The sequence below is a fragment of the Onthophagus taurus genome, chromosome 1 (genome assembly GCF_036711975.1).
Source record: "Onthophagus taurus isolate NC chromosome 1, IU_Otau_3.0, whole genome shotgun sequence".
In the NCBI taxonomy this organism is placed as follows: Eukaryota; Metazoa; Arthropoda; class Insecta; order Coleoptera; family Scarabaeidae; genus Onthophagus; species Onthophagus taurus.
The window spans coordinates 5,631,701-5,655,737 of NC_091966.1; the positions used below are offsets into that span (position 1 = coordinate 5,631,701).

The 24,037-nt window shown below is 33.4% G+C and overlaps 1 protein-coding gene and 1 non-coding gene across 3 annotated transcripts; one reads left to right on the forward strand and one right to left on the reverse strand.

Annotated features, from left to right (window-relative positions):
- Window positions 1–181: 181 nt before the first annotated feature.
- On the forward strand, window positions 182–273 carry TRNAI-UAU (transfer RNA isoleucine (anticodon UAU)). Its single transcript is given in 2 exon segments — window positions 182–219; window positions 238–273. It is a non-coding gene; the product is annotated as a tRNA-Ile (tRNA).
- A 3,952-nt stretch (window positions 274–4,225) lies between these two features.
- Window positions 4,226–20,503, reverse strand: LOC111419740 (SPARC related modular calcium binding-like protein magu). 2 transcript variants are annotated; one of them, XM_023052602.2, is made up of 5 exons: window positions 20,220–20,503; window positions 8,355–9,102; window positions 8,091–8,183; window positions 7,613–8,006; window positions 4,226–4,705 (listed from the first exon to the last, which is right to left on the reverse strand). In XM_023052602.2, the coding sequence occupies exons 1-5, from the start codon at window positions 20,295–20,297 to the stop codon at window positions 4,432–4,434; spliced, it is 1,587 nt and encodes a 528-aa protein (XP_022908370.1). In that variant the 5' UTR covers window positions 20,298–20,503; the 3' UTR covers window positions 4,226–4,431. The 2 variants fall into 2 exon arrangements, with proteins under 2 accessions (XP_022908370.1, XP_022908369.1); XM_023052601.2 differs by having other exon boundaries at window positions 8,091–8,216.
- Window positions 20,504–24,037: the final 3,534 nt, after the last annotated feature.

Below are 24,037 nucleotides of genomic sequence, written 5' to 3' on the forward strand. Positions count from 1 at the left end.
AGTTATCTTTAAAAAAATTATTGTCATCGCTATTAAGTACAATTCAATCGTTTTAAGATTCAATTTGGTTATATTGGAATGTAAAAAATTATAACTAAATTTATTTAAAGTAATATAAGGGGTTATTGTGGTGCGAATCTTTCGTATGTTAAGAAATGCGTGATATAAGTGTAACATCAAGGCTCTAGTGGCGCAATTGGTTAGCGCACGGTACTTATAAGACAGTAGTCGTGAGCAATGCCGGGGTTGTGAGTTCGAGCCTCACCTAGAGCATATTTTTTTTTATCGCTTATTATCAAATTTATCACATAATATAATTACTATTTAGAAGAAAGATAAGATAAATCACTTCAGTATTATCATTTTAATGGTAGAATTATAAAATGTATGAATTTTTATTTCTCTTTGGGTTGATTACCTTTTTTTCTATATATTCTGATAGATTAGATACAAGACATAGAGAATAGTCTGTGTCTTGTATAGTCAGGTAAAAGACACGGAGAACAGTCTCATCTGATTGACAAACAACTTACAAAAAGCTTATAGTAGAAAGGCAAATGAAATTGAAAAACTGGTTGTTTCCCTCCAAATTCCTATTCTTCTGGTTTCTAAAAATACTTCTATCAGAAAAAAGGAAAAAAATGGCAAGAAAGAAGTCAAAACGAGGTCACAAAGAATGCCAGAAAAATGTTAATATCTGAATATAAAGATGGTGTTGAAAGAAAAAGTAAATATTTGTGGCGTTCTTCTGACATGATAGTGAACATGGATGGGCATAACATAGACTTGGAGGTGCATCTCAAAAGAGATATGAAAATGCGGTCATACGACAAAGACATTTACATATACTAAACGTAAAAGTATTGTCAGTAAGGCTACAATAGAGTTTAGTAAATGATTTTTTGAGGTTATAAAAGAATAAGGTCTAAGAAAATGAAAGATGAGGTTCGTTTTCTCCTAAACCGCTCTAGATTACGCAATGAAACTTTATCCTGTTATTAAAGACTGTTTGATGTTGTGGTATGCCAAATTTAAACTTTCCAGTGTGGGCAGCTTTTTTAATAAAGATTTTAAAAGATGAGTAATTTTTGACATTTCTAAAAATGAGGTTAAAGTAAAACATCATTTTCTCTTAAACTGTTCTAGATTGAGCAATGAAACTTTGTCCTGATATTAAAGACTGTTTGATGTTGTGGTATGCCAAATTTAAACTTTCCAGTATGAGCAGCTTTCTTAATAAAAATTTTATAACATGAGTAATTTTTGACATTTCTAAAAATTCGGTTTCAGAAAAAGATCATTTACTCTTAATCTGTTCTAAATAACCAATGAAACTTTGTCCTGTTATTAAAGACTGTTTGATATTGTGGTATGCCAAATTTAAAGTTTCCTGTATGAGCGGCTTTTTTAATAAAGATTTTAAAAGATGAGTTATTTTTAACATTTCTAAAAATGAGGTTAAAGAAAAATATCATTTTCTCCTAAACTGTTCCAGATTAAGCAATGAAACTTTGCCCTGTTATTAAAGACTGTTTGATGTTGTGGTATGCCAAATTTAAACTTTCCAGTATGAGCAGCTTTTTTAATAAAGATTTTAAAAGATCAGTAATTTTTGACATTTCTAAAAATGAGGTTAAAGAAAATCATAATTTTCTCCTAAACTGTTCTAGATTAAGAAATAAAATTTTGTCCTGTTTTTAAGGACTGTTTGATGTTGGGGTACGCCAAATTTAAAATTTCCAGTATGAGCAGCTTTTTTAATAAAGATTTTAAAAGATGAGTCTTTTTTGACATTTCTAAAAATGAGGTTAAAGAAAAACATCATTTTCTCCTAAACTGTTCTAGATTAAGCAATGAAACTTTGCCCTGTTATTAAAGACTGTTTGATGTTGTGGTATGCCAAATTTAAAGTTTCCAGTATGAGCAGCTTTTTTAATAAAAATTTTAAAAGATGAGTAATTTTTGACATTTCTAAAAATGAGCTTAAAGAAAAAGATCATTTTCTCCTAAACTATTCTAGATTAAGCATTGAAACTTTGCCCTGTTATTAAAGACTGTTTGATATTGTGGTATGCCAAATTTAAACTTTCCAGTATGAGCAGCTTTTTTAATAAGGATTTTAAAAGATGAGTAATTTTTAACATTCATTTCTAAAAATGAGCTTAAAGAAAAATATCATTTTCTCCTAAACTGTTCTAGATTAAGTAATGAAACTTTGCCCTGTTATTAAAGACTGTTTGATGTTGTGGTATGCCAAATTTAAAGTTTCCAGTATAAGCAGGTTTTTTAATAAAGATTTTAAAAGATGAGTTATTTGTGACATTTCTAAAAATGAGGTTAAAGAAAAACATCATTTTCTCCTAAACTGTTCTAGATTAAGCAATGAAACTTTGCCCTGTTATTAAAGACTGTTTATGTTGTGGTATGCCAAATTTAAACTTTCCAGTATGAGCAGCTTTTTTAATAAAGATTTTAAAAGATGAGTAATTTTTGACATTTCTAAAAATGAGGTTAAAGAAAAACATCATTTTCTCCTAAACTATTCTCGATTAAGCAATGAAACTTTGCCCTGTTATTAAAGACTGTTTGATGTTGTGGTATGCCAAATTTAAACTTTCCAGTATGAGCAGCTTTTTTAATAAAGATTTTAAAAGATGAGTTATTTTTGACATTTCTAAAAATGAGGTTAAAGAAAAACATCATTTTCTCCTAAACTGTTCTACACTAAGCAATGAAACTTTGCCCTGTTATTAAAGACTGTTTGATGTTGGGGTATGCCAAATTTAAAGTTTCCAGTATGAGCAGCTTTTTTAATAAAGATTTTAAAAAATGAGTAATTTTTGACATTTCTAAAAATGAGGTTAAAGAAAAATATCATTTTCTCCTAAACTGTTCTAGATTAAGCAATGAAAGTTTGCCCTGTTATTAAAGACTGTTTGATGTTGTGGTATGCCAAATTTAAAGTTTCCAGTATGAGCAGCTTTTTTAATAAAGATTTTAAAAAATGAGTAATTTTTGACATTTCTAAAAATTAGGTTAAAGAAAAACATCATTTTCTCCTAAACTGTTCTAGAATAAGCAATGAAACTTTGTCCCGTTATTAAAGACGGTTTGATGTTGAGGTATGCCAAATTTAAAGCTTCCAGTATACAGCAGCTTTTTAATAAAGATTTTAAACGATTAGTACTTTTTGACATTTCTAAAAATGAGGTTTAATAAAAAGATCATTTTCTCCTAAACTGTTCTAGATTAATAAATGAAACTTCGTGTTGTTATAAAAAAGTGTTTGATGTTGGGGTATACCAAATTTAAAATTTCTAATGTAGATAGTTTTTTTAATAAAGATTTTAAAAGGTGACTAATATTTGACATTTCTGAAAATGAGGGTCAAGAAAATAATCATTTTCTCCTAAACTGTTCTAGATTAAGAAACAAAACTTAGACCTGTTATAAAAGACTTATTGAAGTTAGGATATACCAACTTTGAAGTTTCCAATGTAAACAGTTTATTCAATAAAGGTTTTAAAACATTATGAAGTTCAAGAAAATAATAATTTTCTCCTAAACTGTTCTAGATCAAACAATGAAACTTTGTCCTAGTATAAAAGAGTGGTTGATGTTTTAGTATACCAAATTGACAGTTTCCAGTGTGTAATTTCTGACGATTCTAAAAAAGTCATTTTCTCCTAAACTGTTTTAAAGTAATACATTAAAATTTGTCCTATTCTATTACAAAAGAGTCTTCAAAATTAGGGTACCAACTTTCAGGGTAAACAGTTCATTTAATAAAAAGTTTTTAAATTAACCAAAATTAATGACTTTTCAAACTACATAATATACTAAATTCAATTTATTAGATTACAAATTCATAACCACTCTGTATACTACATCGTTTAGATAATTATAATCGGGATCAATTAATCTCCGTTTAATAATATTAATCATAATTCATAAAACGCCAAATTAAATGTATACTAAGCGCCAGATTGGCGCCGTACTGTTTATGTATGTTAACTGTGATAACCAAACGATAATTATTATTGGAATTTAGAGTGTGAAAGATTTATGTCGCGACTTTAAAAAAACACACACATAAGGCTTTAAATAGACGCACGTTTATTTTTATCTTATTACAAAGAGAATATTAAAATACAAAGGTATCAACAAGATTATTTCTTTTTAATTCTTAATTAATTCAATTTAATTTTAATTTTTTTTTGGAAGATTTATACAATGCACACATTATTACACAATCACGTAAAAATTAGAGTGGGGTAAGTAGACGTTAAAGGAATAATATTTTTTTTTTGTAAAGTAAAAAATAAATAAGCATCTTATTTAAAAAACTAATAAGAAGAACCATATTGTCTTATATTATATTGTTATGTACAATCACAATGTTCGTGCTATTTGTTTCCCTTTATTTTATTTTTAATCTTCTCGCAAGATTTCCATAAAAGCTGGATCTCTTCTTTGAAGACATTCCAACCACTCCGTCATTGTAATCCCTCGATCGTTGTTTTTATCACAATATCTAGGTAATTTTTTTCCGCATCTTCTAAGACTCCGAACGGCCGCTATGGTATCTTTAAAAAACTTCCACTCGTGTTTTTCAAATATCTTATTTTTGTTTTTATCGAATATTACGAAACTCCAAGACGCTACTTGTTCTTCTTTCGTTGTATTCCAAGCCGGTCTGTTTGCACTAAAATTATTTAAATGAAAAATATAGTGAATTTTACTTAAAATGCAATATACAAAAATATATTTATATAGAAACCAGGTACGCTCGGGTTACTTACTTTGTAACACATAAAATGACAACAAACATATCTGAATGTTTCTAGTTCTAGGTCTAGTGTTAGTTCTAGTTTTGCACTATCACTAGAACTAACACAAGACCTAGAACTAGAATCATTCGGGTTTAGCCGTTTGAGAGATGTGTGGCTAAATTTGAATGTTTCTAGTTTTCGGTTTAGTGTTAGTTCTAGTTGTACACTAGCACTAGAACTAACACAAGACCTAGAACTAGAAACATTCGGGTTTAGCCGCACGTCTCTCAAGACGGCTAAACCCGAATGATTCTAGTTCTAGGTCTTGTGGTAGTTCTAGTGATAGTGCTAGTTTAAAACTGGTAGTTCTAGTGATAGTGCTAGTTTAAAACTAGAACTAACACTAGACCTAGAACTAGAATCATTCGGGTTTAGCCGTCTTGAGAGACGTGCGGCTAAATCCGAATGTTTCTAGTTCTCGGTCTAGTGTTAGTTCTAGTTTTGCGCGATCACTAGAACTAACACAAGACCTAGAACTAGAATCATTCGGGTTTAGCCGTCTTGAGAGACGTGCGGCTAAATCCGAATGTTTCTAGTTCTCGGTCTAGTGTTAGTTCTAGTTTTGCGCGATCACTAGAACTAACACAAGACCTAGAACTAGAATCATTCGGGTTTAGCCCTCTTGAGAGACGTGCGGCTAAATACGAATGTTTCTAGTTCTCGGTCTAGTGTTAGTTCTAGTTTTACACTATCACTAGAACTAACACAAGACCTAGAACTAGAATCATTCGGCTTTAGCCGTCTTAAGAGACGTGCGGCTAAATCCGAATGTTTCTAGTTCTCGTCTAGTGTTAGTTCTAGTTTTGCACTATCACTAATACTAACACAAGACCAAGAACTAGAATCATTCGGGTTTAGCCGTCTTGAGAGACGTGCGGCTAAATCCGAATGTTTCTAGTTCTCGGTCTAGTGTTAGTTCTAGTTTTGCGGGATCACTAGAACTAACACAAGACCTAGAACTAGAATCATTCGGGTTTAGCCGTCTTGAGAGACGTGCGGCTAAATCCGAATGTTTCTAGTTCTCGGTCTAGTGTTAGTTCTAGTTTTGCGGGATCACTAGAACTACCACAAGACCTAGAACTAGAATCATTCGAGTTTAGCCCTCTTGAGAGACGTGCGGCTAAATGCGAATGTTTCTAGTTCTCGGTCTAGTGTTAGTTCTAGTTTTACACTATCACTAGAACCAACACAAGACCTAGAACTAGAATCATTCGGGTTTAGCCGTCTTGGGAGACGTGTGGCTAAATCCGAATGTTTCTAGTTCTCGGTCTAGTGTTAGTTCTAGTTTTGCGGGATCACTAGAACTACCACAAGACCTAGAACTAGAATCATTCGGGTTTAGCCCTCTTGAGAGACGTGCGGCTAAATACGAATGTTTCTAGTTCTCGATCTAGTGTTAGTTCTAGTTTTACACTATCACTAGAACTAACACAAGACCTAGAACTAGAATCATTCGGGTTTAGCCGTCTTGAGAGGCGTGCGGCTAAACCCGAATGTTTCTAGTTCTAGGTCTTGTGGTAGATCTAGTGATAGTGCTAGTTTAAAACTAGAACTAATACTAGACCTAGAACTAAAATCATTCGGGTTTAGCCGTCTTGAGAGACGTGCGGCTAAATCCGAATGTTTCTAGTTCTCGGTCTAGTGTTAGTTCTAGTTTTGCGGGATCACTAGAACTAACACAAGACCTAGAACTAGAATCATTCGGGTTTAGCCGTCTTGAGAGACGTGTGGCTAAATTCGAATGTTTCTAGTTTTCGGTCTAGTGTTAGTTCTAGTTTTACACTAGCACTAGAACTAACACAAGACCTAGAACTAGAATCATTCGGGTTTAGCTGTCTTGAGAGACGTGCGGCTAAATCCGAATGTTTCTAGTTCTCGGTCTAGTGTTAGTTCTAGTTTTGCGGGATCACTAGAACCAACACAAGACCTAGAACTAGAATCATTCGGGTTTAGCCGTCTTGAGAGACGTGCGGCTAAACCCGAATGTTTCTAGTTCTAAGTCTTGTGGTAGTTCTAGTGATAGTGCTAGTTAAAAACTAGAACTAACACTAGACATAGAACTAGAATCATTCGGGTTTAGCCGTCTTGAGAGACGTGCGGCTAAATCCGAATGTTTCTAGTTCTCGGTCTAGTGTTAGTTCTAGTTTTGCGGGATCACTAGAACTAACACAAGACCTAGAACTAGAATCATTCGGGTTTAGCCGTCTTGAGAGACGTGTGGCTAAATTCGAATGTTTCTAGTTTTCGGTCTAGTGTTAGTCCTAGTTTTACACTAGCACTAGAACTAACACAAGACCTAGAACTAGAATCATTCGGGTTTAGCCCTCTTGAGAGACGTGCGGCTAAATCCGAATGTTCCTAGTTCTCGGTCTAGTGTTAGTTCTAGTTTTGCGGGATTACTAGAACTAACACAAAACCTAGAACTAGAAACATTCGGGTTTAGCCGTCTTGAGAGACGTGCAGCTAAATCCGAATGTTTCTAGTTCTCGGTCTAGTGTTAGTTCTAGTTTTGCGGGATCACTAGAACTAACACAAGACCTAGAACTAGAAACATTCGGGTTTAGCCGCACGTCTCTCAAGACGGCTAAACCCGAATGATTCTAGTTCTAGGTCTTGTGGTAGTTCTAGTGATAGTGCTAGTTTAAAACTAGAACTAACACTAGACCTAGAACTAGAATTAATAAAGACCACTAGAGGTCGAGAGGGATGCGATAAGCGGCAATAAAAAAACTACAAATACTCGCCAAATAATAAAATAAAGAGAAATTAAAAGTAATTACCTTGCTATACTTGATCCGTTTAATTCTCGATCCATTTTATCGTGAAGAAACCGAATTAACCCCCTTAAAAATTCTTTTTTTCGATCTTCCGGGCATCCTTTAAGAATACCAATAGGAGGCGCGATTTGATCGCATTTTGGGGTTGCGTTTAAAACTGTCGTTCCAGCAATAGTTTTTCCAGTATCTTCATGGACACACCAACAGTAACCGGTCGATTTGTAACATTGTATTTTTTGATACCTCCCATCGCTCGTACATTCAGGAACGTACAAATCATTTTTGCTGTGTTCGTTGCTCATTTCGCTTAATGCCGTTTGACGATCGCTTCTACAATCGACGGCATCTTCATCGGAAGGTTCTGAAGATTCTTCATCTGGTATAAATGGCTTTAAAACTGTTTGTAAAAAAAAGAAATGATTACATAACGTGTTAGGTGTTATAATTAAGATTGGTACCACTTAAATTTAGATTTAATTACCGTATGGTGGTGTTAAAGTAGAAGAAGGTGTTGTGATGAGATCTTCTCTGTCGCTATCTCCCGAGGATGTGTTATCGGATCCTGGACTGCCGTCTACCCGCAGCAACAAGAACAGACGCAAAAAAACTATTTAAGTTCAAAACATGGTAAAAGCGTGCATTGGGCCAAGTTAAAGAAATATTAATTTAATCGCAACCACACACCAAGAAAAAAGAGAAAAAAAAGGTGACCAATATCGTCAAAGAAAAAACGTTTACCACTTACCGTCTCTTCCATCCTTAGTAAGACAATCAGCCCATTCTTCTCTCCCAATAAGTTGATCCCGATTCATATCACAAGCTTTAGCAAAACTTTTAGCACAACGTTTCGGCTTGACGGCTTTCTTAACGATTTTTTTCAAATCCCTGTATTCGGTTTTATCTAATTGGTCATCGTTATTCCGATCCATTTGTTTAAATTTCCAATCTAAAACCGTTCTAAAATCGTCATCCGTCGACGACGACGACGTCGACGTTCCTTTTCCTCCATCTCGATTCCACTCCGTTTGGAAGATTTTAATCAAATTCAAATTAAACTTGGCTTTATCCTCCCGTTTACACGGTTGATTCAATCTCCTTCCGTTCCTCGACGACGATCTCCGTTTGTTGTTCTTCTTCTTTCGGGCGCATGTTTGTTTTTGTTCCGGCGAATATTGAGACATCGTATAATCTAATGGGACCCCGTGACTGTTTACGCACCAACAATAACCCAAAATGCTGCTGCATTGTCCAGATGCGTAGTTTCCATCGGCCCGACAATGCGGATTTAATATACTATTCGGGGAGGTTTTATTGTATTCTGTACATGGAGTATGTGTGCGACATGGCCCTTTATTTAATTGTGTTAACGTTTTGTCGTAACATTGTGCTAATTGTAATATGCACTTATTTGGATATGTAAAGCTGTCTGATCCGCATACTGGTCTTACACTTTGTATACTTGCTCGACATGAATCCGCCGTACATCCAAAACCCTTGAGAAAAAAAAAAGATTTTATTATTTTATGATTTCATGAACTTTGAAGAGAAGATAGTTTCATTATTAGAAACTCTTCTTTAACAATAAGAGTTCAGAAAGAGATTTTTTTTCTGTAATAATAATTGTTAAGGTCATATTTTTAATGTTTCTGTTGGTATTAGTTAGATTCTTAATAAAATGTACCTAAGAGATAAGATACGCAAGAATTTTCATGGAAAGTCGAGCCAAAATAGTGAATGCCGAGATTGGAAGAAAAATAATAAACTGGGAAGCTATAAATTCCAGAATTATTACCATAAGCCTGGAAATACAAGAAAAACTATGACTAATACAGATATATGCTCTAACAGAAGATGCAGCTGTGAGAAATAAGAATAAATTTTACGAGAATTTGCAAATAGCAATGAAAAAATCCAAAATGGAACATCTAATGATAACAAGAGCATGGAATGCTCGACCCGCATGGAATGAAGAGGATGGATGTGGAACATTGAGGAAGTTTGAAGGAGAACTGTGTTATAAATCAGCTCTTAATAGGCAACTCCTTCTACTATCAATAACACAGTGTATCCGTATCGGTAAGTTATGAGTCTATGATAGCTATACAATGAACATATCAATGACATTAATTATTTAAAACAGAGAATCATAAACGTTATTATATGCGTAGGGCTACACTGGATCTTGCTTTCATGCTTTCCTGTGACCGGTCAAAAATGCACCATGACTTTATGGACACACTGTAAACTATATAACATACACAAGAGCAATTAGATATACAAGTACAAGACATTAAGTCACTAGAAGACCAGAGTTAAATACAAATCAGAGACTAATATATCGTTTAGAACGAACGAACCCAAACTTATTATGGCTACGAACCCCTTCTTAAGCCAAAATGTGATCGTGGACCCCCTAGTCAGTGCCGTGCTACTAAAACTATGTTTACCGGATGCCGCACTAAATCTACGTTCCATTAACTACGAAGACGAAAAAGCTATTAAAAACTTTTCCGCAGTGTCCTATACTTCGGGATACAAAGTTGGTATCTGTTTTTGTAACCAACATTTTTCATATTCGTCAACAAACATTGGTTTTAATTCATCGTTTGTACTTAGCTCGATAAGTTGCTAATGAATAAACACAGAGCTAGTTGATTTGTATGTAAAAGGGTCCAACGCCCAATCGGTAATAACCAAATGAAGAATGTCTTCAAATCTTTTTTTGAAATCTAAGTGAAGTGTCCCCAAGTGCTGACAATATACAAGCAAATCAACATCACGATTTTGTAACTAAAAAGGTTTTGGAAATTAAGAGAATTCTCCTCTTCCCAACTTTTCTCTATAAAAAAAAGTTTTTTTACGAATGCAGATATTACCCTTTTTGTTTTTATTTAATTCAACCGATCGCCTTGCAGCTTCAAATTGATTTCGTTAAATTTGGCAAACATATCATTTCTTGAATGAAATAAATTAAGTCGCAGATCATTGTCTTCAGTTTCAAAGAATTCTAATCAAAAAGTGAGTAAAATCTATTCAAACATGCACTTCTAGACAACCAACGTATTTCTGTGTTCAGTAGCAAACGATTGTAACCTTCATCATTCTCCAGGCAAAGTTGAGCAAATAATCTCTCATTTAAGACATTCTTTTTGATTTTATTAACTGCTCTAATCATATAATTCAGTGAACGATGTAAGATTTTTTGCTACTAAATGTTGTCGATGAATGATACAATGTACTGTTATATTCTATTATACTATTCGGTACTGCTTGTTTTAAATATGCCAGAAAACCTCGATGGCGTCCTACCATTGCCGGAGGACCATCAGTAGCAAAGCAGATGATATTACACAAAGGAATAGCTTTTGCTTCAAAAAAATATTTAATTCCTTAAATATAATTTCATCTTTTGTATCAGTTTCCAAACATTTCACAAATCATAATTCTTGAAATATTTTTTTGTCCTTTACAAATCTTACATACGCTATACTATCTTACAAATTTAGTTCTTAATACACTTCACAGACTTACATATACTACAACAACTGACTACTGTTCTTACTTTTTGCGGACCCCCCAACACTAGCTACGAACCCCCGAATTAATTTTATTTTGCTACGGACCCCCTGAGAACTTACAGGGACCCCAAGGGGTCCGTAGGAACCACTTTGGGAACCACTGGTTTAGAAGATCAAAACTACAAACCTCATATACAGGTGTTTCATAATATATGCGCAGGACTTCAGGATGTGATGCAAAAATTTAAAAAAAAGTTTCTATTAACTTACCCTCTAAAATGCACCATTTTTAGTTTATCGTACAGAAAACAGCTTTTGTAAGCATTTTCTACTCATAATATCCTAAGTTTTGTGCGAGAGAAAAATTTTTTAAAGTCATAATTGGTGAAGATTTTGAAGCGGTAGTGGTTGTTTTTCTCCCCAACTTCTACGCCACCGGAAAAAGTACGGTTTTGAGACACCCATTTGAACCGCCAATATTTTTTACACAAAAAAGGTACTAAAGGTCATGAGCTCTAAAGTTGACCGTTTTAACTTTTATGTTGAAACATGGTCAATTTTTTTATTTTATTTTACTAAAACGTTAGAACAAATAACTTCATAATTGCATAATTAAAAAAAAACAATTACAAATCATACACAGTTAAATTAAATGTTGGAAATGTCCGCCGTTAGCTTCAATGCACGCAGCAATTCTTCAACGCATTGACTGTCTAACACGCATGAAAATTCCCGGAGTGTTCTGAACTATGTCGCAACATACAACAATGCGCTCTCTTACTTGGTCAACATTTTCAACTGGAGTAGCGTAGACTAGGGTTTTCAGATGGAACCAAAAGAAAAAATCTAAATAATTAAGTTCCTGAAATCGCGGTGGTCAAGGTTGCGGACCTCCTCGACCGATCCAACGGTCTAGGTGTTCGTCGTCCAAGTATTGGCGAGCATCCAACTAAAGTGGGCTGAAGCTCTATCATGCATTTGTCTGACTTGAAGCAGTACATCTTCCAGCAGTTCCGACTTCTAGAAATTGTCGATAATCTGCACCATTACCGTTTAATCTGTTCGGTAAAAAATGTGGGCCTATCAAATGATCACCGATAATGGCAGCCCAAACATTTACGGAAAATTGTTGCTGATGATGGGCTTCAGCAATTTCATTTGGATTTTCTTTTGCCCATATGTGGTTATTGTGAAAATTGAAAATACCGTCCTTCGAGAAAGATGATTTGAGGATTTTGAGCTATTTTGTTTTGCATCCATGTACAAAAAGCCAATCTTGGCAGAAAATCTTTTGGCAATAAGGCTTTGTACTCTTTAGATATGGTAGGGATACAAAAGTTGCCTTTTCAAAATTCTCCAAACCGTCAAGTGAGATAGATTTAAGTTGTGAGCAATTTTTCTGGTACTTGTGGTCGGATTTTCATCAATTTCGTTGAGGACAGCCTGTTCTACTTGGAAATTTGCAACTTCCATAGGCCGCCCATTATCAGCAGTATTCCTTTTAAAACTTCCATTTTACCATAGTCGTTGGGCGATCTGGATATCTTTCTTGATACAACCCCGCCTTGCTGCTGCCGAATTACCGCACGCCATTTCGTAAAGGTAATGCATTTCGCACATTTCAGCGTTTGTGTAATTCATTTTTAATTTTGTAATACAAGTTTACTTTTTGCAGGTACAAACTAATTGCTATTTTGACAGGAGGCAGCTTTTGTTATAAAATTTAAAGCCTACTTGTAAAAAATAAATTATATTATTTTTACACAAACGCTGAAATGTTACCTTTACGGTTTGGAGAATTTTGAAAAGACAACTTTTGTATAATTTTTTCATTTTTTTTATTTTGCAATTATGAAGTTAACGCTTTCTTTTGTTTCTTGATCTAACGTTTACATACTATTTGTTTAATTGTAAATAAAATTTTTATTTCAAAAAATTGACCATGTTTTTCAACATAAAAGTTGATTTTTCTAGAAATCGGTCAACTTTAGAGCTCATGACCTACAGTACCTTTTTTGTGTAGAAAATATTGGCGGTTTAAATGGGCATCTCCAAACCGTACTTTTTCCGGTGGCGTAGAAGTTGGGGAGAAAAAGAACCACTACCCCTAGCTTATTATGAGTAGAAAATGTTTACAAACGCTAATTTCTGTACGATAAACGGTTCCGAAGATATTCGCAAAAAACGATTTTTTTCATTAAATTTCAACACCCTGTATCTCGAAAATGGTGCATTTTAGAAGGTAAGTTGATAGAAACATTTTTTCAAAATTTTGGACAAGCGGTTACATCCTGAAATCCTGCGCATATATTATGAAACACCCTGTATAATAAATTATAATATTGCAAAAATGTCGTATTTCAAAATGATATATCAATATAAAATAAAAATGAAAACTAGGGCGTACCTACTTAATTTGTCTCACATAATATGCAACGTGTCTGAAGTTAAAACGTTAGTGTTGTATATTGCATATTTTTATTGAACGATACATTAAGGTTTAGCCGTGCGTCATCAGACTGCTAAACCCAATACTTTCTAGTTCTAGGTCTAGTGTTAGTTCTAGTTTTACACTAGCACTATCACTAGAACTAACCCAAGACCTAGAACTAAAATCATTCGGGTTTAGCCGTCTTAAGAGACGTGCGGCTAAACCCGAATGTTTCTAGTTCTAAGTCTAATTTTAGTTCTAGTGACAGTGGTAAGTAGCGCTAGTTAGCATAAGATATCACCATGTTGCATATTTTTATTGCACTAAAACTAGAACTATCAAAAGAACAAACACAATACCTATAACTAGAATTATTCGGGTTTAGCCGTCTTGAGAGACGTGTGGCTAAATCCGAATGTTTCTAGTTCTCGGTCTAGTGTTAGTTTTAGTATTGCGCTAGCACTATCTTTAGAACTAATACAAGACCTAGAACTAGAATCATTCGGGCTTAGTCGTCTTGAGAGACGTGCAGCTAATCCCGAATTCTTCTAATTTCAAGTCTAGTGTTAGTTCAAGTTTTAATTGTTATTCAACGTTAGGTTGTGATATATTTTTATGGAACGAAAAGTTGAACTAACACTAGACTTAGTTCCAGAAACATTCGGGTTTAGTGGTAGGTCTCTTAAAACGGCCGAAAACTCAGGGTTATCATAAGGTCACCTTTTTCCAAGCAAAACTTTTCCTTTGCAAAACTACCCAATGCTTGTAGTATTAAGCAGAGCTGGGCAATAGTTAACTACAAAAGTAGTTAACTACTTTTTGTGTAAAAGTAATTGTATTCTAATTACTTTCGTTCTATTAGCAGTTATACTCGATTATTTTATGCTGGCATAAAATATTCACAGAAAGTAGTTAACTCCTCATTGTTAACTACTATACTTTAGGTATTCTAACTATTTTTGTTTATTTTAATTCCTTTGAAGTAATTTAACTACTTTTTAAGACAGTTTAAGTACTTCCAAATATCTAGTATGTACAGTCAGAAAAAAAAGATATGCGTCGACTTTCGTTCGCATAGGCTGTATATGGGATTTTGTGTAATTTGGACGGCCTATACGAAAAAACGTCGATGAATCTCTTTTTTTTTCTGGCTGTACTTAAGTACACATTTCATTCAACACACTAAACCTAAATAAAATTATGCACTAGGCAAGACACGTCTCCGTCTCCGAGTTGACCAATAAGAATTATGATAAATAGAATTATGATAAATACAAAAAACCATCCGAATCAGAAAAAGATGTAGTAAGAAATAAATCGGAGTTAGAGTTATTACAGTACTTGGAACATAGAAGAACTAATAAAGAAATGCTCCATGATTATAAGTTAATTAAGCAAGTATTTATAAAATACAACACCAACTTACCATCATCAGCTTCAGTTGAACGGATGTTCAATTTTGCAACCTTGCTTAATTCATCAAGAAGACATGCTATCACTGACAATCTTTTGGAGTAATTGTTTTTTTAACAGCAAACTTAACTTAAATTGAAAGTCGCTTTCAAAGTTACAAGATTCTACGTTTATTTGTTTATTATATTTTATATTTTTTAAACAACTTAAAGTTTTTAAATAATCTTAATACCTACCTCATAAGTTTCAATTTTATGTTTTTGTACCAAATGAATCTGACTTTTAAACATAATTTATGTATACATTTATGCAGTTATATACTATAACTGCATTTTTGCAGTTATAGTTAAAAAAGTAGTTAGATATTTAACTACTAACTACTTGGGAGTTAGTAATCTCAGTACCATATTTAAAAAATAGTTTAACTACCAAGTAGTTAAACTACTTTTTCGTGAAAGTAGTTAGTAGTTATACTCCACTACTTTTTTCAAGTTGCCCAGCTCTGCTATTAAGCTATGTTGCATTTTATGTGGGACAGTGCAAGTTCATACTAGTTTCGTAACTATGGTTACTGCATTCATATATTGCGAGTTATATGAAATTCCCGGTATAAATGATATTAGGAGTAAAATTATGAGTTTAAGAACTTTTGTTCCACGATGTAAATTAATTAATCAAAATTAAATGAAATTTTTTAGGTACTAAAAAAAAATAAGAAAAAATGCTAAGACTGTGAGGAGGGGAGAAGAAGTAAAGAAAACAAAAATAAAATAGGGCCTCCCCGTTGACCACTTGAGTTTTCTTTTTACTTTTTTTGAAGAGAATACAAAACGGCGTATCGCCGTGAAAAAAGAGGCATTATACCGGGGAACGGGCGTGCAACAAAACGATGGCACAGGTGTGAAACGGCAAAAACACAATGGGGAGTACGGGGGAGGACTGCACACCTGTTCGATCTTCTCACTTGACAATGGCGATAGGAATGCAGCCGGGGTCTGGTCCCAGTTCGGGCCGATGCCGGTGCGGTGTCAGCCACAACAGAACCGTAACCCAAATATTTTACAACCATTTTTATTAATTAATTTTTTACATACACTCTATAATTTAACGTGTTTTGGATACACCTTCATTTTCTAGTAGTTAGTCGACCTTCAGTAGTTGTAATTTAATCAAATTAAAATTAATTACTCTAGGTTTCAAATCGTTTCAGCAATTTACTAAATTCATATGGTTATAAGTGGAATTTTTTAATTATAGTTTATATATTTTTTTTAGTGTATACTCAATTACTATTTTTCGAGAAATCGTTTATTGATAAAAACATTTATTGAGAATTCCCTCCTTTATAGTTGATTATCATCATTTTTCATATGGTTCAAGAGTTCTGCAGCTCCGAACAGTTCTAAACCTTTCTGCGCATACGTATAATAAGCGAAATGTATGCGGAGACTGTTGGGAACTACAGAACTCTTGAACCAAAACAGGCCTATACAAATTTTACTTAATGTGAAAAAAAAACCAATTTATTATAGTCTATGGTGATTCAGTTACTTCCAAGATCATTTCAAAAACACACTCAATCTAGCTACACTTACTGATTCATAAATGTAGCTTTATATTTAGTATTTCTTTCCAGAATAGATATTCGACTAAAAGCATCCATTTAAAGCAGATCAAGTGAAAGTGCAGCTTTGTTAATAATCTGGAACTACTTTATACATAATCTCTTTTAAAGGACAAAATTTTTGATCCAACCTTCATTTCAATTTTTCTGTATTTTTGTGCACTGTTCCAGTACATGCATGTGGAAGCCATAAATATGTTTTCCAAAAGTAGTTACAATGTTCTGGAAGTACTGGGTAATGATAAGAAAACAACTTTTATTGCTTGAAACATCTTGTCTTTGAATGGCAAAGCAATTATTTAAAGTATGTCTGTAGTTAATCATCTACATCCTGCAATGTCTTTGTGCTTACCGTAATGGTGACATGAAACTATAGCATGATGTACAGAATTATTGAAAGTACGTTATTATTGCTCATTGATTTAAATTTAATCCAAACATTATCCACATCAGTTCGACTTTGCTTCCAAAATTTGTTGCTGTTTTAACAACGGCAAAAAGAATTAACTTATTTAACAAATTATTTAAAACATTGCGGATGTAATTGAAGATTGTATTTAAACTTTCATTAGGTTAATCTTTAATATTCAATAAATGTACTTGAATTCTGCCCCTTATTGGTTATTGTCACCTATTATTGCACTTGTGTATCTAACTTCAGTTAAATCAGAATTGTTTGATGAGTGTAAGATTCTAAAATATTTTTTTAATGTTATAGTTATTATTATAGCAAGTAAGAAGTTTTCCTTTCACATTCTTTATCTAATTGTTATAGTTTTTGTTCCATACTCCTTCCTCCTTTAATTTTTGCTTCCTACATCTCTATTTTTTGCTTCTCTCTACCAATTCCTACAGCCTAGCATTTCTTTTGCATCAATATCAATCGTCTCTTTTAATCTTTTCCGTGGCCTTCGTTTCAGTCTCACTCCTTGCATTTTTCTGTTTATTAACACTCTAAGGAGTCTTTCTTTTATCATCCTCAAAACATATTTCAGTTCTGCTTTAAAGCATGATGATAGTTTTTATTTTTTCCTTATTAATTCTTTCATTATTTGATATGTTTCCTCTGCATCTTTTAATGTTCTGCTCATAATGTAGATTCCATCTGCATAAACAATCAATTGATCCCTCTCCTTGTATTACAAGCATATCTTGTGCTTATTAGAGTGGATTTTATTGATTTTACTTGTTTTGAAGATTTGTTAAATTCTTTAAGGACGTCAAACAGTTGCTCTATTGCAGGAAGCTATTATGTCATAATACATTCCTTCCAAATATTTTTAAATTCTTCGATGTCACCAATTTTTTGACCTTCGTGTGTCTGTGTGGCGAGGCTTAAAATTCCTGTCTGTGCATTTCTTATAAAGTAGTTCAAAACATGTTATCCCTGCATTATTTGTTGAACCTCGGTTTTGCTTTTCTTTTCTTTTTGTTGCCACTTTCCAGATTTTTTTGGTAGTAGTGATTGTAGCTGCTTTAATTCAATTCTGTATCAATTCTATTCCAGGTTGTGCAATAATAGATGCTAACTATTAGCATTTGCTTTGTTCTGGGAGTACTGGTTAACGATACCAAGTCATCTATTATTCCTTCAAACATCTTGTCATTGAATGACAAAGCATTTATTTCAAATGTATCTGTAATGAATCGTCTACATTCTTCAATGCATTACCGTAAAGGTGGCAAATAATAAAGTAAAGGTGGTTCAATAATATAGCACATGAACTTCACGTTTTAACGCGTTCTGATTGTTTTGTGGTTAACCATACGTAATCTTTCGAAAAGTGATAGTTTTTTAGCAAAAATCGACGAAAGATATTAGAGAGGATAATCAAGACATCCTCAAGAAATGTTTAAGTTAATCATATTATTATTTTTGATTATAGAGGCTGCTGGATGGATTAGATTATGCTGCTTCTTTAAGTGATTGCTGATCTGATTCTTTCCTGTTATGGAGGCGTAATGTCTATAAGATTTGTTTGGATTTTTAATCATTAATATTATCAGTTATGGTAGCAGCTTTGCTTGGACATTTACATTTCCCGAAATCAAGAGTCCAGGATGATATTTTCGGCATTGTTAAGTTAATGTTCTGCCAAAATAACAGCATTCAATTTCTTATGAAAGCATCTACAGTCTTTTATGGAGCAAATTAAATATTTGGGGAACGAATTTTGCATTCACTAATCGCAGTCTTTAAGATCAACTCTTTTGATCTTTTAATTAACGCATTCCATGATTACTTTTTTAGCCATATTGCTATGTTGTAGTCGCCCAGACCACGCTAATCTTCTATTTGAGGTTCAGAAAAACTACTTTTGTGTAATTGTCAGCTATTATTACATTATTTCGTTTGTTAACATTTCCAAATATCTATTATCAGTTAAATTAGTTAATCCAATCAAACCATACAAAAGATTAAAACCAAATCGAACCTGATTGACCAAATATAGTTTTCAATTAATGTCAAAAAATGATCGTATCAAAAGATGGATTCACAAGCTCGTTATGGTATATCAAGAGCATCTCGCAAAGCTTGTGCAGCTGAGAGTACAAACCAAATCGTGTTGAGAAAGTTACTTGGATGTGGCAAAGGCAGAGAATTCGCATATGATGTAATTGAACAGTTATGTCATATGTAGAATGAATCAAAAATTGTACATAAAGAAAGAGCTAACCAAGAAATAGAGATGTTATCTAATTGATTGGTCTTTGTCATGCTACGTTTGGATGTAAAGGTTTAAAATCGTTTCTGCCAACTTTTGATTCATTGTCAGAAATGACAAATAGATAAGGTTTTGAAACACCAGACTTGGAATAACTAAGGAATATGTCAAATCGTCAGAATTAGGAATTGATAAATTTTTTTGAGAAATAATTTTTGAATACGGTTCTGTATTAGATCGCTATCGTTACGGGGTTTCTTGTGAAACACCTGGTCCATAGACGACGAGGTGTGTTCGAGTGAGAGAGGTAAAATCGTGAAAGGAGCAAGACAAAGAAGAAGGTTCCCGACGGCCGGTCTGGGTCATCCCGGGTCGGGAGACAGCTTGGCGACATGCAGTCGACGTTTGTAAACGTTGGTGGGGCCCTAACGCCCCGTGCACGTCTTTACGAAGACGTAACCGACGACGCACACACGCACATACACGCCACTTTAAGTTTCCATCGAACGATGTAAAGTCTTCGGAAACCGTGCGCTTTTTACCCACCAAAATACGACACGGTTTCTTCTTTCGTCTTCGTTTCATTTCTTCGAAATACGAAACCCGAAAATCGAATCCGCGCTTTGTTTTCCATCCCGAGGGACCGTCGTAAATCACGTTACCCGAAGACCCAAACAATGTTTTTATTATATCTTTTTTTTTTAAAGAAAATACTTTTTTAGATTATTTACTTACACGTGTTTTAGTTTCGATTTAATTAAAATTTAAAGTATTATGTAAACTGTTAAAGATGAAAAAGTAATTATTAGTTCAATTAATTATTTTTTAAACGCGATAAATAAGTAATTATAAAGACATTGCTACTAAATATAGAAAATAATCTAATAAATGTCTGTTTTGTAAACACCGTTGGAGGAATTGGCTTTAACTTTAAAGGGAAAAGTTGTTAACGACTTACTTGTAATTCTAGGGCGATTGCTTCTTGGCGGCATAAAAAGAAGGAGCAAAAAAAGAATAGTAGGGTCGGCGGCCACATTTCGTCGTCCGGAAGGCGTTCCTCAGGGTTTCATTTCAGACGGGAACTTTCACCGAATGCAAAATAAACAAAAATAAAAATCGAATTTCAAGCTACGGCTACGGTGGCGTAGCGCACGCGGGAGAAAATCGTTTTCGGGTTAGCTGCGCTTGGAGGCACGGGGCTTACTGGTGCGACCGTCAACGGGCGCCGTTTCTGAAACGCTCTCAGGTTCCCCCATTCCTCCGATACTCCTCCGATGATGGTCGGTTTAATAAATTGTGTTTGTGTGAGTATGTGTGATCGGGTCACACTATCGGGTCGACGATGCTAATTGTTATCGAACGTTCGTTTTCTTAAACATTTAAACACTTCATCATCATCTTTTCACCTTTATTTGGAATTAAACGAGTGGTGATTACTCAAAAACTAAAATGATATGTTATTCATCAAAACTGTTTATAATAAACGATAAAGATGACTATTTTCTTGGTACAAAACAAAACGGAAGATTACACAGCAAACCACAAATTTCACCACAACTTGCTTTAATAAAACCTATGTATAAATTAAATTTTAGAACTTCTCTAACAAAATACATAATTGATTATTAAAATGTAAGGAATGGAAAAAAACATGAAAAAGCCATAATTCTCTACAGTCACTAAATCTTAATCTCGATATAATACGATGTACATACAACAACTACTAGAAGATCTAGAAGATCCTACATCACTCTTCGATCAATGTCTAAGTTGTCCTTGATTTAGACTCAACTAACGACTTCTTAACTCAACGGGGACCAAGCTGTGCGCACCAGGCAGATATCAAAATCCGGCTAGCCATTAACAGGTGTAAAGTTCACCATAAACAAAATCAACTATAAGGACGAGATTCCTAAGGTGTCTATCTCACCTACTAAGGATGATTTTATCATTAACTACTACTGCCTCGACCAACAACGCTTTCAATTGACCATTGAAGTAGGATCTATTAGAATTTCACCATTTCGATGGTCTACTAGGAAAAGACCATCATTGCTATTCAGAGCTGTTACAAGTACAAAGGAAAAGTACTCCCAGTAACCAATACAAGTTGCGCTATAAATTATTTTTACTCCAAGTAGTAAGTAACAAGTATTTTTAAAAAATACTTGGAGTAATAAGTAATTTTACTTGAAACTAATATTTCAAGTATCCAGTACAAAGTAATTACAACCCTTCAATGTACATATATCTTGTATTTTTAAATAATTCTCCTGTACTGAGTAAGCACACGCGGTGGAACTTGAAGCTTATCATTTTCCAGAAATGTCTACACATATTTCGATTTTTATAAGGTCTTGCAAAATTTCCCAAATATATCAAGAGATTTTGCAACAATTTCCTAAAATGTTCAGAAGACATCCTGTTATTTCTGAGTGAATCGAAAGCTTTTAAAGGAGTTTTACAGAAATTGTACGAATTTCCAAGAATATCCAAGAAAAAACGATATCCATTAATAATATCTAGGATTTTAACGATTCTCAAATTTTCCCATAATATTTTCAAAGATACCGTCCAGATTTCTCAGGATTTTTGAGGAATCCAAAGAGTTTCCAGAGATTTTTATAGATATTCAGGTTTTAATAGGTTTTATGAAAATTTCCAAATACATTCAAGGTTTTGTAGCAATTTCCTAAAATTTTCAAAGATAACCAAATATTTCTAGAGATTTCAAGGAATATCCACAGATTTACAAATTTCTTAGGATTTTTGAATGTATCCAAGGTTTTTGAATAATTTTTAGAAAAATTAGAAGGATTTCCAAGGATATCAAATGATTATTACGAATGTCCAGGACTTTTAATTCTTCCCAGACACTTACGTATACATTTTTTTATTTCCAGAAGATTTCCAAAAGATTTGAACGGATTTTCAAGTATACCATAAAGATTTCTCATAATAGGTACCTAAGGTTATCTAGGATTTTGCAGAGATTTTTACAGAATTTCAAGTTTTTAGAAGATTTTATATTAATGTCCAACCGTATCTAGGGATTTTGAAACGATTTCCAAACATTTTTATATTCTACTAGGTATTTCTAAAAATTTTAATGAATTTAGACACATTTTCAAAGCTATCCATCGATTTTACGGATATCTTAGGATTTTTGGGTATATCCAAGGTTTTTGAATGATTTTTTAGAAAAATTAGAAGGATTTCCAAGGATATCCAATGATTATTACGAATGACCAGGACTTTTAATTCTTCCCAGACACTTATGTATGCATTTTTTAGTAATTCTAGGAGATTTACAAAAGATTTCAACGCATTTTCAAGTATACCATAAACATTTCTCATAATAGCTAAGGTTATCTAGGATTTTGCAGAGATTTCTACAGAATTTCAAGTTTTTAGAAGATTTTATCGGAATTTCCAAACTTATCTAGGGATTTTGAAACGATATCCAAAAATTGTTATAAGTATACAACTAGGTATTTCTAAAAATTATAAGGAATTTAGACACATTTTCAAAGATATCCATCGATTTTTACGGATATCTAAAGATTTTGGTAGTATTTCCAGAAGATTTCAACCATACTATGAAGATTTCATAAAATTCCTAAGATTATCTAGGATTTTGAAGAAAACTTGTTATTTTACTTACTTACTATTGTAAGTACTGGAAGTAGATAAACTACTTGGAGTAAACAAATAGTTCTTCAAGTACTTCTTAAGTTAAACAAGTACCAAGTATCCAGTACATTTTAAGCTAAATACTGAAAGTACAAGTATTAAGTACCTACAATTTGAAAGTACTGGCAGTAAACTACTTAAAGTAAAAAAGTACTGAATACTTTACTTGCAGTACATTTTTACTGCTCGTAGCTCAATTCTGTTGCTATTAAAGTAAAATGCAAATAAACTAGAAATGTATTCTAGTAACCAAGAAAGATGGGTATGTTGAATATGGTGAATATACCATATTCTGACATTGAAAGGCACAAAGAAACAAAAGTCCTTTTTATGACAGTATTCAGTGTTTCATGGACTTCGGTTGATATTGAGTATGGGGAATAATGATATTGAGAGATGCTGTTAAGTTCAATTCGGAGGAAAATGATGAGGAAGACTACTTTGAAACGTGTAAAGTCTTAAAGAGTATCATTCAAGATGGTGGAAAAAGTCAGAGAAATATTGAAATATACTAAGGGCGAGATCATGAAGTAACAGAACCGATGTTCATAGAGACCAAAGATAGATGATATTGACATTATTTGAGAATAAAGTTGAGTGAGATTAGATACTCTGTTGAGCGTTATCAGACCACTACATTAAAGGATGTTCAGGACCATATCGGGGATTCTCCAAGAAAACATTGAGTATTGTGTGGGAAATATGTTGTACAGGACAATTTTGAGATTTGCTAGGAACAATATTGAGGGATGTCCAGGTGATGTTGAAGGTTATATAATAAAAAAATATAATATTGTATAATATTAAAAGAAAACCAGGACAACCACAGATATATGTGATAATGTTGAATATAGTCAGAGACAATACTAATGTATGTTTGCGACTATGTTGAGGTGTGCTAAAAATTATATTGAAGCGTATTCGGGATAAGTTGAAACAGCAACAAATTCATCCAATTTTCATATTTTCGTATTTTTCTCGTTATTGACGCATCTGTCAGTAAAAGTGAAAGAGAGCAATATTGCTAAGAATAAAATTTGCTACAACTTTTACTCTAAAAGTTTTCTTGTAACATGTTTTGAA

Excerpts from the sequence above, each read along its gene's own strand:
- LOC111419740 (XM_023052601.2), bottom strand. The coding sequence starts at position 20,297 with ATGTGGCCGCCGACCCTACTATTCTTTTTTTGCTCCTTCTTTTTATGC. Across the intron at positions 9,103-20,219 it reads CAATCGCCCTAGAATTACAA|GGTTTTGGATGTACGGCGGA; the intron begins GTAAGTCGTTAA and ends TTTTTTCTCAAG. Across the intron at positions 8,007-8,090 it reads TACTTTAACACCACCATACG|TTTTAAAGCCATTTATACCA; the intron begins GTAATTAAATCT and ends TTTTACAAACAG.